The sequence below is a fragment of the Mesoplodon mirus genome, assembly GCF_964341445.2.
Source record: "Mesoplodon mirus genome assembly, chromosome: 8".
NCBI classification, from domain to species: domain Eukaryota; kingdom Metazoa; phylum Chordata; class Mammalia; order Artiodactyla; family Ziphiidae; genus Mesoplodon; species Mesoplodon mirus.
The window spans coordinates 311,314-325,692 of record NC_138984.1 but is presented as its reverse complement, the minus strand read 5'-3'; the positions used below and the strand labels follow the sequence as shown (position 1 = coordinate 325,692).

Below are 14,379 nucleotides of genomic sequence, written 5' to 3'. Positions count from 1 at the left end.
CCTCTGGACCCGAAGGACAGGGCACAGGAGGGGGAAGCAGGCACCCTGACCTTCTGCCCTCCGGTGGGAGGGGGCGCGGTGGGGAGCCCCGCCTGTGGGCCCTGCCCAGCGGCTGAGCTTCGGCCCTGCCCCGCAGCACCCAGCTGGAGAAAGAAAAGTGGATGAGGGACCTGAATGCTGCCATCGATGCAGCCAAGAGCAGCGCCGACACGGCCCTGGCACTGCCAGGCAGCGTACTGTGCCCCCTTCCCCGTGGTGAGTGCTGGCCGGGCCCCCAGGAGACAAGGAAACTTTCCCGTGGGTGTCACCCTGGTCATGGGCAGCCCGCTGGGCCCACGTGCTCTCCATCCACGAGGGACATTTCAGGTGGGCGGGAGCTCTTCTGGCAGGAGCATCGCGTGGTCTCGCTCCCTGCCTGCTGCTGGCCGGGGGCGGGGGGGTCCCGTCTCCTCTGAGCAGGGGCTGACTTCTCCCCCAGGGCCCTCCGACGAGGTCTCTCTGGAGGAGTCGGAAGACGACACCCATGGGGCCCGCTGCTCCTCAGGGGGGCCGGGCCAGCACCGGGCCAGCACCGCCATGCACGTGTGCTGGGACCGTACCACCAGCATCTCCAGGGCCGACTGCAGCGCGGCCGTCGAGGTGCGGCCACTGGAGACCCTGCTTGTGTGGGCTGATGGGGCACCCGGGGTCCACGGTGGCAGGGGAGAGCAGCCCGGGTGGGCGGGGCCGGGAGGGCGCCATCAGGAGCTCTCTCTGAAGGGCCCGTCGCCCCGGGATCCCGGGATGGCTGCCTCCCTCACCGGGAGCGGCCTCTGCGCCCGGGCCATCTCTGCCTTCACTTGTCCTGAGCTTCCGCCGAAGCCAGGGGAGGGACCAGCAGAGCAGGCGAGGAGCGCAGGTGGGTCCTGACAACGGTTGGTGGGGGGAGCGGGGAGCGTGGCCAGCTCGCTGGGGCCTGCAAGACTGCGGACTGGCCCTGGACACCGCGTCCACCGTCTGTGCCGCCCCCTCACGTATCAGAGGCGCGGGGCACTCGTGAGCAGCAGCCCCAACGGGGACAGAGGCCTGCGTCGTGGGGAGGGCCCTACCGTCTGCGATGTACTTGGCCCCGTGTGCCTCGCCCCAGAGCAAGGTGCGAGGATGGAAGTGGTGGCGCCAGCCAGAGGGCAGAAGGGCCAGCGCAGAGCGGCGCCAGGCCTCGGAGCTGAGCAGGGCGGCTCCTCCCCGCCCTTCCAGAGGGGCGCCACGCTGCGGGCCGGGGCCAGGCCACTGGCTGCGTGGGCCTCTGTTTACGGGGCACCCCTGCCCCCCACCGTCTGAGAACCTTCCCGTCTGGGCTCCATGTCTGTTACAGGGGATTTGTGATGACAGGAAAGAAACTGAGCGCCATTCTACTTCGTTCTCCAGACTTTTTACCACCCTTCAGATTGTTAGCTGCCGACGAGCAGAGCGTCAGAGCACGGGGAAGGGCACTGCGTTCCTGTCAGTGCGGAGCCAGGGAAGCCTGTTGGGAGTGACCCTGGGGAGACACCTGCTCCCAGGAGGCCCCTGGGAGGACGGAGCCCGCAGAGTGGCTGTCTAGGGGCTGGCGGTCCTTGGACACTCACGCCCACAGGCTTTTCTTTTCCTTTCAGAACCAGCTCTCGGGATACCTGCTGAGGAAGTTCAAGAACAGTAATGGCTGGCAGAAGCTCTGGGTGGTCTTCACCAATTTCTGTTTGTTCTTCTACAAAACTCACCAGGTAGGGGTGCTTAACCGAGCCCGAGGGGGGGCTCTCCGCCCTTGGCACTGCAGGACCGCCATGCCCGCCCACTGCACCCTCACGGAACCCCCTCGGCTCCGAACGAGCCCGGCCCCGCCGCCGCCGCCGCCGTGTGGGGAGAGGGCGGGGGGCTGGGCGCCTGGCGAGCGCGTGCCTTGCTGCCTCCCAGGACAACTGCCCCCTGGCCAGCCTCCCGCTGCTGGGCTACAGCGTGAGCCTCCCTGGCGAGGCCGACGGCATCCACAAGGAGCACGTCTTCAAGCTCCAGTTCAAGTCCCACGTCTACTTCTTCCGGGCTGAGAGCAAATACACATTAGGGAGGTAATTTCGCGGGGGGCTGCCAGGGCCCCCCGTATCTCCTCGGCTCTCCTGCTTCCACTGAGGACACCCGAGGCGAGTTTCCTGGGTCCTGGAAAGGAAGGACCGAGCACTGCTTCCAGGCTTTTAACTGGCCCACGCTCAGTCCTATTCCCTCCTGTTTTGGGGTCACCCTTGGGAAGACAGTTGAGCACAAGCCCACTGGCCTCATGGCCAGAGCACGCCCCCTGCTTCCCAAACAAGCATCTGCGGGGCGGGCGGGGAGTGGGGGGTTGGAGGGGGAGGGCGGTTCTGACGTTCCGAAACCTCTTCTCAGGTGGATGGAGGTGATCGAGAGCGCCAGCACCTCACCAGGGAGGGCCGGGACCCCCGAGGAGGAGGCGTGAAGTCCACCCTGCCCGGCTGAGGACAGAGCCGGGCCAGCACGTGCCCACGACTGCTTGTCCCGTGTCCCCCCTCGAGACGGGCAGTGGGTGGGCCTCATTCACAGGGACACCTGGGAGGGGCACAGTCCCCCTCAAGACCCAGTCACTCCCTCGGCCCCGTGGGGCAGCAGGACTAACACGCATGTGCGTGGACCCGGGCCAGGCTCCGCACACTGACGAGGCCGGTGCTCACCTGCCCTCTCCCCGCCTCCAGAGCAGGACCCTGCCCTTCAGGCTGGGTGAAACGGGGGGTGGGGACAGGGCCCCCGCGTCACAGCTGCATGGAAGTCCAGCAGAACCCACCCTGCCGCCCACCCCACATACCTCTGCAAAGTGGAAAGCCAAGTCCCCGTAATTTATCAGCCCCCAGGAAGTGTGCTGTGCTAACGTGCATGTGGTTAAAAATAAAGGGCATCGCCTGTGTGCCTGCGCGCTGCCCCCTCCTTCCAGTGGGCCACACGTGGTCCCTGCGTGCTGTGATGAGGACTTGGAAGCCTGGAGCGCGGGCTGTGGACCCCGCCCGGCCAGCACCAGCATGTCTCCAAGTCAGGTCTTTATTGAAAGTGGCAGGAACCGCTCAACGTTCTATGAAAAACCAACTCCTTACCCTCAGGCTATTTAGGGAAGCAAGGAAGTTCGATTTTTCTTAAAAAACAACATTCTGGCTGACACAAGTACTTATGAGAAGACACGGTACCTGATCCAACACCACAAGGCAAATCTACGACCTCCGAGGGCCATCGGGCCGGGTGGGGAGGAGGCATATCTGCCCCTCAGTCTGGGTGGCCGCGCTGCCCGGGAGCCCCCAGAGGGGACGGGCCCAGCGCCGTTCTGCTGCCGAGTGTGGCGGTGGCCTGGCCACAAGGGGGCGTGGCAACGGGGCGGCCCTCTGCTCGGGGCTGGGGGCGTGGCCCGGCAGGGAGGCCCGCGGCCCCGGCAGCACACGGGGTTTCCAGTCAGCGCGGTCCTCGACAAGGCAGCTCACGACGAAGACCCCTCTCTCCCCTGTGTGCGAACCGCAGCGGCTTCAGCGGGCTGACGTCAGGTGGTTTCTGCTGTGTGAAAACCTGCAGACCGGAGGCCCCGTCACTGCTGCCGCCGCCCGGGAGTGCCGGCCGGGGTGGGAGTGCCGGCCGGGGTGGGGGCTCCGGGACACTAAGCGAAGCCGGTGCGGCCCTGTCCCGCCGCCTGCCCTGTCCCGAGAGCGAGCACCCAAAGCGCGTCCTGGGCCTCCCCCCCCCCCGCCCCAGCACCCTCACCTCTGCACGCGCTCCACCAGCTGAGCCATCAGCTTGTCCGAGATGCCGGGGCAGGACTCCTCAGCCAGGCTGAAGGCGTTCTCCAGCTCCTCCAGCGCCCCCAGGCCCCCGCCGCTCTGCTTGTGCTTCTCTTTGAGCTGCAGGGAGACCCCCGTGCGCCTGGTCAGAGGCTCAGGCTGGCGGCCTGCCCCACCCCCTCGCCTGTGACTCGCAGCGGGGTCCCTCCACGCAGAGCTGGGACAGCAGGTCCCCGGAACGCCTGCGGGAGGGGCTCCCAGGAGAGGCAGTGGCCACCCCACCTCTCGCCTGCCCCTGCACCACGGGAGTCCTCGGGTCTTGGCTCTCTAATCACGTGGCTTCCTCCTGACCAGGGTCCTGGAAGCCCACAGCTCAGGTCTGCCAAGTGAGAGGACACAGCCAGACCCCGCCAGCCCGACCTTCAGGACTAGGCGGCCACCAGCACCGCCGGGCTGTGAGGACCCAAAGGAGAGAGATGCCCTCCCTGCAACTGGCCTGGCAGGGAGGGGCTGGAGACTGGTCAGCCCATCCCCACCGTGCCCGACACTACAGAAACGGGTGCACACCTTCCAGGACACCCACCCAGCAGCCTGACTTCAGGTCCAGCCCACAGCATCAGGACCCTAAGGGGGCCCCAGCCAGCCTAGGTGGGGCTACACCTCCCCACCCACCTCCCTACCCAGACACACCAGCCCACGGCCCACCCCTCGCAGCTGGGACGTGCACACACACACACACGCCCCACACGCATACACACCACGCAGCCCCAGAGCTGCCGGCCCCGCCCCGTGTGCTCAGGCTTCTGATCCAGCTGTCCACACTGAGCCCCATGAGCTCCTGCCGCACAGCCCCAGGTGCCCGCACAACCAGGGGCAGTCCCCCCCCCGTCCCAGCCCAGACATTCCAGGCCCCTGGAGGTGGCAGCATGCCTGCCTGCATCCTGACACCCCTGCCCCACGCCCGCACCCCACCCTCCGTGGAAACATCCCATCCCCCGCCCCCAGGCTCCAGGTGCCAGCGACACCCTGGGTGTGAACCTGACCACAACCCACTGCCGGCTGGCTCATGCTCCTGGGGATGCTACCGACTGCCCACGAGCAGGTGACACAGACACCGGGTCACGTGACCACTGGGGAGTTGTCCTTAAGGGCTCCCTGCCCAGGGCCTGACACCCAACACCAAGATCTAAATCTCCCAACCTCTCTCTAGACAAGAGAGTCACCCCGTGTTTCTGGTTCAAGACAAAAGGTCCTAAGACAGTAATTCACGATCAAAGCTGCCCTGGGACCCCAGAGAACCCTGGCAGGCTTGGGAACTTAAAGGTCACCTTAGGCCAGCTTGCCCCAGCCATCCCTGGCCCTTCCACTCAGAAGGCCGGGTCCACGGGTCCACGCTCGTGGGCTTTACGGGACACAGAAAGCCAGCGCACCGGCGGGCTGGCCAGCGCACCTTGCTGTGGCCCTGCGGGGGCAGCATCTCTAAAGAACAGCAATACAGTCCCTGCCCCCCAGGACCCCTGGCCCAGCCCTCACCTCTCCAAAGACAGGCCGGACCAGCGTGGACAGGCACTGGGACCTCGGCTGCCTCTTGACAGGCTCCGCTGGCTGCAAACGCACAGCACGGAGGGGTGAGCAGGGCAGCGAACTCAGGCGCCCCATTTCCAGTCTCCTGGAAACCCGCCCTGGGGAGCACACGTGCCCAGGAGGCGTGCCCCCCACGGCCCTCCCCTCAGTCAGCTCTGAACAGGCTTCCACCCTCCTGGCACGGGCATGAGGCTAGGGCCAGCCAGACCTTCTGGGGGCCATGCAGGGCCGTCCCCTTGTGCAGCTTGCCGTGCGGGCTCGGCCGGATGGTGGGGGGGAACGTCCAGACGGGGCCCTGCTCTCCGTCCTCAGGGTCTCCGTCGCTGAAGGGGGAGGGGAAGAGTCACGAGGGCCGCGAAGTGCACTTGGCCTCACGGCCCTGAACGCTGGGCCCGCGACACCAGCAACAAGCACCCAATCCCTACCCCCGAGCAGGGACCCCGCCCCTGTGCCCACCGAAGCCCCACAGGATGAGCAGGGCCCCTACATGTCGGAGTCCTCAGAGCTGGACTCCTCGCCATGGCCCTCTGACTTCCAGCGCTTGTAGCGGTCGATGAGCTCAGTGAGGAAGGAGGTCTTCTTGGTGTAGCGCGTGATGAACTTGTGCTTCAGGAGCTCCTTGGCGGTGGGCCGCTGCCGGGGATGGACACGGGTCACCAGGCACCGGGCGGCCAAGCTCCGCCCTTCGAGCTCCTGGGGCTCAGAGGCGAAGCAGCCTGGGCTGAGACCTGGGCCTCAGCTTCGCTGCTCCCGGGGTCTCAGTGAGGGGCCTCCAGGTGGGAGGGGGCAACAGGGAGGCTGGGGTGGGCTGCACGCCGTCCTCGCCAGGGGGAAGCCCTCTGGAGCTTCCCCAGACCCGGCCGGGGGTTGCAGCGGAGCCCACCCTGGACTAGAAGAGGCTGGGGCGAGGGGGCACCTGGCACAGGGGAGGGGCCTCAGGCCCCATCGCCTCCCAGCTCCCAGCACAGGCCCCCCCGCCCCCCCACACACACGGCTGTCCCCTGGGGCCTGGTTACAGCGTGGCCAGAACACCCCCCAGCCACGCAGGCTGGCACCTCCTGGAGCGGGGGGCCCGGAGGTGCTTACGAATCGGGGGTCCTTGTTGAGGCAGGCCTCCACAAACTCCTTGAAGGGCTTGCTGTGGTGGCCCTCCAGCGTGGGTGGGCTGTTCTTGGGGATCAGGAACAGGACGCGCATGGGGTGGAGGTCGGAGTTGGGGGGCTCACCCTTGGCCAGCTCGATGGCTGTGATCCCCAGCGACCAGATGTCGGCCTGGACAGAGAGCCACACGGGGCCACTGCAGCCGGGGCACCTTGAGCGCCCCCGCCCACGCCCCCGCCCCCCCCCACCGCGCCCACCTTGAAGTCATAGGCCGACTGCTTGATGACCTCGGGCGCCATCCAGAAGGGGGTGCCCACAAACGTGTTCCTCTTGATCTGCGTGTCCGTGAGCTGCCCCGCCACCCCGAAGTCTGCCAGCTTCACGTCACCCTGCTCTGAGAGCAGCACGTTGGCAGCTGCTCGACACAGGACAGCGGGGCATCACCCTCAGTGCCACGAGGGCTCCCGCCCGCACGCAGCTGCCCGAGGAAGCGCCTCCCTCCCCGCGTCCGCCCTACGACCTGACCAGGGCCCCAGGGCACTGCCGGCGGGCACCCGCGTGAGGGGCCCAGCCACGTGCTCCCCCCAGGCCAGGCTCCAGGGCCCTCCTGGTGGTCACCTCTTATGAAAATCCCACAGAGAGCGACGGCCCTTCCTCCCAAATCACGCAACAGGCGGAGGTGACCCTGACCGTTCCCTCACTGCCAGTCACCTCCCGTCAGCCCCTCAGCCAGGTCCCTCCCTGGTGGCCTGGCCACTCGTGTACACCAGCACGGTTGCCCTAACTACACCTCACTCTCAGATCTAAGACCTGAGCGAGGCTCCATGTTTTTGGCCTAAATAGGGTCCCTCCTACGCCATGTGCAGAGATGCTCTGCCAGCACGCAGGGACACGGTACTCAGAAAGCTCTGTCCGTTACTGGCAGTGTCTTCTGGAAGACAGAGCAAGATGGAACTGCTGGGTTTCCGAGGCCACGGGGAGCGCAGGCTGGGCGCACTGAGCACCGCCAGCCCCGTGCCCCAGAGCCACCTGCCACCTCACAGCCCCGAGGGACCTTTGATGTCTCGGTGGATCTTGCGCTCCGAGTGCAGGTAATCCAGGCCCTTCAGGATCTCCCGCAGGATGGTGGCGATGTAGGTCTCCTCCAGGGGGCCCGGCTTAAGCTGCAGACACGGAGGAGATACTCGGGCCTCCCCTGCAACGCCGACCCACCCTCCCTTCCCTGCCACCCAGAGCCAGCGCCAAGGCCTGAGCTCGACTTCCTCTCTACTGGGCGTGGGGTGACCCTCCAGATGGCGGGGGCTTCCTACTTCTTTACCCACTCTCAAGAGAGAAGTTCCAGATGCCACGTCACGTGGGTGTGGGGGAGGCCCTTTTCTGAGGACAGACACACGCTACCTTCACCTTCGCTGTAAACGTAACAGCTGAGGACGGGGTCCCAGCCACACCCCTGAGCTGTCTGCCTGGGGGAGCTAACCGCCCCACCCCCCAGAGGCCCGCAGAGGCCCGGGACCCCTCAGCACCGGCTGGGTCCCGAGGAACATCCGATGCGCCAAGACGGCAAAGGGAGGGAGGTCACGGGAACCCAGGGCCCAAGGACAACCCCCAGACAACTTCAGTCTGGCCCTGCCCTGCGGGCCACCCACCGCGCGGCCCACACCTCACCAGGTCCAAGGCAGAGCCGCCGCCCAGGTACTCCATGATGATCCACAGCTTCGTGCTCTGGTACCAGAGAAGCACGCATCAGCATGGGGCAGCCGACAAGCATGGGACCCCGACACACGCCCCCAGCAGGGGTGACTCAGCCAGGACGCCCACCGGGGACAGGCTGCGGCAGCCCAGCCTGGCTCCCCTCCCACCACGCCCCCGCTGCAGACAGACCAAGTGCCTGATCGGCAGCCGAGCCCCCTCCCTCAAAGCCCTCCTGGGAAGGGCTCCAGGCTCAGGCTGCGGGGGGCCCAGAGCGCTCCCAGCAGACGCACCCTTGCCCAGGGAGCAGGCGCAGCCAGGCCACTCCAGAGCCGGCCGACCCCGGAGACTCTGCTCACACCCTGCCATCCCAAGGGCTCCCCCTCAGGACGAGGCCAGGCCCCTCTCTGCACGCACGCTTGGCCCTGGAGGCTATCGCTTCTTGGGGGCCCTCTCCACTGTGAAGCTGGGTCTGTGTTCACCTGTCGGGACCCCCACCCTTCAAACCAGGCCCACGTTGGGGCAGACCCAGCCTCGGCCTCCCGAGCAGACACGGGGACCGCCGGGGCCGTCCCCATGCTGGCCACAGGGAACCTGGACGGCTCCCCGGAGGGGCGGGCACTGGCGCGACGGGTGCAGAGCAAGCCCCCAGCCCGCAGGCACCTTCAGGTAGGAGCCGAAGTAGCGCGTGATGTAGGGGCTGTCGCACTGGCTGAGCACCGTGATCTCCTGCTGGATGTCCTCGATCTCGTCCTCAGCCTCCTCCAGGTCGATGATCTTGATGGCCACCACCTCCTTGGTGCGGTTGTCGATGCCTTTGTACACCTCCCCAAACGAGCCCTTGCCAATGCGGTCGAGCTTGGTGAAGAGCTCCTCGGGGTCCACGCGAGAGTGCTGGGGACAGAGGGCGGGCCGGGCAGCCAGTGACCCCGAGAGCCGAGAAGAGCCAGGGAGCGCCCCCAGATGCTTTCCTCGCTTCCTTTATCCCTTTTCGTTCAGAAGATAAAGTTACCCTCCACACAAGGGAAAACGCCCCCAGAGAGCACGGCGAGGCCTGGGCTCTCGCCAAGAAACCAGGGCCGTGGGCAGGCAGAGGGGCGACGCAGGTCACCCCGACCTGCCCACACCCCATGCCTGGGGAGGGCCCAGCGAGGCACAGTAACGGGTTAGGAGGGACGAGTCTGTGGAGCACAGGGAGGCGGGGCCGGTGAGACAACCCTGGGCGACGCTGTAACCACCCAGGAGCCAGCCTCACGCGCCCTGCCGGCTTCGCAAGAAACAGTCTGTCCACGCTGGGTCAGTGACCGTAACAGACTCCCCGGGGAAGGGAAGAGGGATGTACGGAACTCTCACTGATCTTCCTGTAAACCTAAAACTGCTCTAAAAAATAAAGCCCGTTAATTAAAACAAAAAACAAACCCAGCACGCGTTAACAGAGTTCTCCCTGCGCACCTGGAAGCCACACCCCTTAGAGAGAGTCCCATTCGAGCCCACAGATCAGTCCTCACACCAGCGCAGAGCTGAAAACCGACACTTTCTTGGGTGCTTGAGGTTCAAATATACGGAAGGCCGACCCACCCAGTGCTCAAGGCAGAAGCACAAAACCGCCCTAACAGGCGCTGAGCCGCCACCTCCTTGTCCCAGAACCTGGACGCAGTGGCAGAGGGGCATCCGTGGTGGCAACCCTGCTTTGGACCCTGACCCTCAGCGCATCCACGGCTGAGACGGCTCCGCGTGGGGCTGCGTGGGGGCAGCACCACCAGAGAGCGGGTGGGGCACCCCCGGCATCCCCCCCACCCCCGCCCCGCGGCTCCCTGGGCTCCTGAGATCACCTCACTCCCGCCACCGACCACGTTCTTAGAGCCCGGAGCGGCCGCACAGGCGCTGGAGCCCCAGGACCCACGTGGGGGTCAGCAGCCCTGGGTGGGACCCGTGGAAAGGCTGGCAGGGAGCCTGGCGTTTAGTCCAGACAGAGGTGGAAAGGGTTTTCCAAGCCCCACCGGGCCTCAAATCCACCAGGACTCACGTCCCTCCAAACCCCAAGCACCATCACCCAGAGGGCGTCTCGGGGGGCGCCCACCCAAAGCGGCGGCGTTAAAAGGCATGGTCACCACTTGCTCGGCTGCTAAGCGCTGTCCGTGCTGGTGCTGAGGGCGGGCCCATCTCAGGGCAGCTGCGCTCACCAGGTCCGGAGGACACAGCCCTGGGGAGCACAGAGCCCACGTGCACCCCTCGGGTTCACGCCCAGGCAGAGCTCCGTTTGCGGCCCAGCTGGCTCCAGACTGAGGTGACGTGTCAACCCCAAGTGGCCAGCAAACTGCCTTCCCAGGAGAGGGCGGCAGGTGATGGGGCCTCGGGGAGGGCTGGGCCAGCGAGCCTGGGACACAGCCCCCTTCCGCCTGCCCCTCTGCCAGTGCCCCTCGGCTCAGCCAGCCCAGGAGGGCCTCTCACACCCCTGGGGGCTGGTCCAGCAAACCACTCACCCGCAAGCCAGCCCCAGCCCCAGCCCGAGCCAGTGCTGGCACGGCCCCGGGGACGCCTCCGGTCCAGCCGGTGCTCCTTCTGCGGTGGTCTCACAGAAGACCCAGGGGAGGTGGGCCGAGGCCCGGCAGCACTAATGGGCACCGCTGCCCCTCCCGCTCTCGGGCCTCTGCCAGCGACACACGCTCCCCGCCTTCTCCACGCGGGGCAGGGCTGGGTCTGGTCCCCCGCAGCGGCCTGACCAGGGATACCCCAGGCAGGGCGCCCAGCCCTCCACGGCCCTGAAGTGGGAGACAGGGCAGACCCCTAACCAGATTCCAGGCTCGGCAGGGAAGCAGGGAGCCCTGGCCCCAACTCTGACACTCTTTGGGTCCCCACCGCTACAGGCCAGTCCCCTGAGCAGACAGAGTGACAGGAAGGCTCCTGGCCGTGATCCCAACCCTACAGGCACATCACAGACACAACCTGCTCACAGCCCTGCCAGGAGAAGGAGAGACAAGCGCTCCGGGGCCTGCGTCTCAGGCTGCCGTTCTTGACAACACGCGTGGTCCGGACAACTGCTCAGGCTGCTCGCTGGGCCCAGACCCTGGTTCTCTGAATCAGCCCTGGGGCTGCCAGGTCTGCGGCCACCACTTGGCAGTGTGTCTGTATGTCCACCACTTAGCAGTGTGTCCGTATGTCCGTCCATTTAGCGATACGTCTGCCATTAGCGTCACCCTCCAAGATGAGGGGTGCCCAACGGCCCCCATCCACCCCACGATGGGTGGCAGCCAATGTGCACGCGGTGCTCCCTGCAGCCACCCAGAGCCTGTAGGCAGGGCAGGAACCAGCTAGGCAGGGGCCTCACATGCAGGGCTCCCCCATGGGCTGTGAAGGAGCACACCCACTGCCCCATGCAGGGGCCACCTCAAAGGGCCACAGTGACAACCATCTCAAGAGAAAACAACGTCCTGTCAGGCTTCCTGCCACCAACAAAGACCAAGTCTCTCCACCCCTAAAAGGACAAAAGGGGCTTCCTTCCTTTGGGGTCTCTTCCTCAGCTCCTCCGGGCCTGCGCTCCCTTCCCCGGGCACCTGATCTGGAGGCCCAGGCCACACTCCGAGTGCCATCAGCACACAGGTATAGGGGTGGCTCAGAGCTCCAATTTCTTATTCTGGGACCCACGGGAGCCACTCCTATAGCTCTTTATAAAAATAAACTCGAGCCAGACTTCCCTCCCAGCATCTTAGTCATGTAATTTAAGACACAAGATGTCACTGATGAACGAAACCCCACCAGCTCACGTCAGCGTCAGTGAGCAAGCCCTGAGGCCCACCTGCAGCCACAGCTGGTCCAGGATGCCCTGCCCAGCAACTGTGCGAGGCGCTCCAGGTTTCTCCAAGGAGCCCAGCTGGGTCTGGAGCTGACCCTGACCCCAGCCCCGCCGCCCACACAGACACACGCTTCCTGTTCCTCCTGGGCACCCATCCTCAGACTCAGCCCACGGAAGTGAGCCTGAGCGCTACGTTCCCTTTAAGAGGAGCTCCCAACTCCTTACAGCGGTCGGGTCGGCCCAAACCACGCTGGAGCCGACAAGAGAAGGAAAACAAGACCCAACGGCCAGGACTCAGGAACACCCGACTGCCAGGGTGGTTCACCTCACACCAGCTTCGGGTCACACTCGATCTGAACTAACAAAAGAGGGGGAAACGTATGGCCCAGAAGCCCAGAGCCACACAGCCTCAGGGCACACTGTGGGGGGTCCCCAGGAGTCAGGCAGTTAACATGCAAAGCCAGACGCCTCAAGGTGGCTGGGAATTATGAGAACCAATCAGCCAAAAAAGAAAGTGGGCGCTTTCCAGGCAGGCACCTCCAGCCCAGGCGCAGCCCTTTCCAGACCCCTCGAGAAAACACGCACACACGTGTCCTCGGCTTTCCCTGCACACCGACTCTCCTAACAGCTGCTAAACCCCATTCCCAGCCCCTCTCGCCCCCCCCCCCAGCCCCTGCCCCAGCCGGACACAGCCAGCGCCCCTGCCCAGGCCGAAGCTCCATGTGGACCCCGACCTTCCACGTGCCTCCAGATGCGCAGACCCAGGTTCCTGCGGGCCGGCCCTGTTCCCAAGATACGTCTCTGCATGCCCTCCGCTGACCCTGCACTGTGGCTCTACGCTGACAGGCTTGGAGACTCCTGCCCCACAGAACGCTGCAAGCGAGCCAACCGGAGTCGGCCCTGCGCCCACCAAGACTGAGCACCGCAAGACTGCTCCCCGCTTTGCCCACGGCTGTGCATCACAGGGCTCCCCACGAGCTCCTCCCTTCGAACCCACGTACGCCTTAGGAGAGGCTGCTCTTCGGAAACGCCAGGACGACTTTCAACAGACAGTCCTTGGTGAAGCGCCCTTTCTCAGATCCTGCAGCCAGCGCTCTGTGCCAGGCGCACGTGCACCGACGACACACACGCCCGCGGTCCAGACGCCCCCCTTACCTGGTTGGCAAATCCCCTGAGGTGAGCCATGTCTGCGCGGCCCTCAGACCATCCGCTGCACCGCCGGGAGGCCCCGAAATCCCGCCTGGAGGCTCTGGAACCCGGCTCACCCGCTTCAGTCAACTGCAGGGAGAGCAGGCCTGCTTGGTGCCCTGTTCCGGGTACACGGGGCTCCCCGCTCCCCCGGGACCCGGCGGCCGCCCCCTCCTCCAACCATCTGGAGACCAGCTGGGGTTGGGGGCGGGCTGGAGTCAGAAGGAAGGGCCATTCCTCCGAAGGATCCCCACTGCCGCGCTCTCCTCTTCGCCCGGCCCAGCCCAATGCCTCCCCGGAGGAGCTACCCAACACCGGGCACTCCTCGAAGCCCCTCACACCTCCGCCCCCGGCCCCCGCCCTTCCTTCACACCCCGGACCCCCGCCTGGACCCCCGCCCCTAACCCCTCCCCCAGTGCCCTCTCCGCGCCCCACCCCCACTGCCGACCCCGCCCCCGGAGCCCTCCCCCCGCCCCACTCCCCCAGCCGCCCGGCCCCCTCCCCAACCGCCCCAGGCGCGGGCCCGCCCGGCAGCGCGCCCACCTCCGGGGGGCTCCATCCCGGCCTCCCCCGGCCCGCTCCGCAGTGCCCACGAAGGCTCCCACCCGCAGCCTCCGCTCGCCCGGAGATGCCTGGGCCCTCCAGTCCGCGAAGCAGCGGCAGTGGCGGCGGCGGCCGGAGAAAGCGCGGCGGCGGCGGCGACGGCAACGGCGAGGGCGCGCGGCGTCGTGGCCCAGCGCGGGGCTCTCTGGGACACCGAGTCCCTCTCTCGCCCTGCGCCGGGGCGCCCGCAGGCGCTGGACTACAAGTCCCGGCAGGCCACGCGGCGGAGCAGTGTCGCGGCCCGCAGGCGCGCCGCGGAGCTCGCTGGGACTCCGAGTCTGGCTTCCTGAGAAGCTCGGGCCTACGTCTCCCGGCAGGCCGCGGGACGGGGCCGGGACGGGGCGGCCGTGGGGTGGGGCCGCCCCTCCGCTCCGCCCTACCCGCCCCGCTCCGCCCTACCCCCCCCCGCCCTCCGCCTTCTGCCCTCGCGCTGCCCCTACTCCTCCCCGCACCTGGGAGCACCTGGCCCTGGGCTCCCGCCCTGTCCTGCAGGCCCGCCCCTTGCAGCATCGCCGGTCGGGGAGGGATGACTGGGTCTGGACGTGCCCGGGAACACTATTCAGCCTGAAAAAGGGAGGCGGTTCTGACACAAGCCACTGCCTGGATGAACCTTGACGACGTGGCAATAAGTGACATAAG

At 66.6% G+C, this 14,379-nt stretch overlaps 2 protein-coding genes across 3 annotated transcripts in view; one reads left to right on the top strand and one right to left on the bottom strand.

The window, feature by feature from the left end:
- FARP2 (FERM, ARH/RhoGEF and pleckstrin domain protein 2) overlaps window positions 1-2,936 on the top strand; it is a 95,682-nt gene extending 92,746 nt beyond the window's left edge. Inside the window, exons 39-43 of the mRNA XM_082631310.1 lie at window positions 137-255; window positions 479-639; window positions 1,635-1,742; window positions 1,933-2,084; window positions 2,398-2,936. Coding sequence (XP_082487436.1) covers window positions 137-255; window positions 479-639; window positions 1,635-1,742; window positions 1,933-2,084; window positions 2,398-2,467 — 610 coding nt within the window. The 3' untranslated portion in view covers window positions 2,468-2,936. The remainder of the gene's footprint in view (window positions 1-136; window positions 256-478; window positions 640-1,634; window positions 1,743-1,932; window positions 2,085-2,397) is intronic.
- A 110-nt stretch (window positions 2,937-3,046) lies between these two features.
- STK25 (serine/threonine kinase 25) lies at window positions 3,047-13,856 on the bottom strand. 2 transcript variants are annotated; one of them, XM_082629830.1, is made up of 12 exons: window positions 13,743-13,856; window positions 13,105-13,227; window positions 8,820-9,050; window positions 8,133-8,189; window positions 7,522-7,630; window positions 6,725-6,882; window positions 6,453-6,638; window positions 5,854-5,999; window positions 5,575-5,689; window positions 5,316-5,387; window positions 3,766-3,902; window positions 3,047-3,573 (listed from the first exon to the last, which is right to left on the bottom strand). In XM_082629830.1, exons 2-12 carry the CDS (start codon window positions 13,132-13,134, stop codon window positions 3,534-3,536), a joined length of 1,281 nt encoding a protein of 426 aa, XP_082485956.1. In that variant the 5' UTR covers window positions 13,135-13,227; window positions 13,743-13,856; the 3' UTR covers window positions 3,047-3,533. The 2 variants fall into 2 exon arrangements, with proteins under 2 accessions (XP_082485956.1, XP_082485955.1); XM_082629829.1 differs by having other exon boundaries at window positions 13,681-13,850.
- Window positions 13,857-14,379: the final 523 nt, after the last annotated feature.

Bases quoted from the DNA above. Each gene is read 5' to 3' on its own strand.
- STK25 (XM_082629830.1), bottom strand. From the start codon at position 13,134: ATGGCTCACCTCAGGGGATTTGCCAACCAG. The intron at 8,190-8,819 runs GTGCCTGCGGGC...CTCTGGTACCAG, and splicing joins ACTTCGGCTCCTACCTGAAG to AGCACGAAGCTGTGGATCAT. The intron at 5,388-5,574 runs GTCTGGCTGGCC...GTGCGTTTGCAG, and splicing joins CCCTGCATGGCCCCCAGAAG to CCAGCGGAGCCTGTCAAGAG.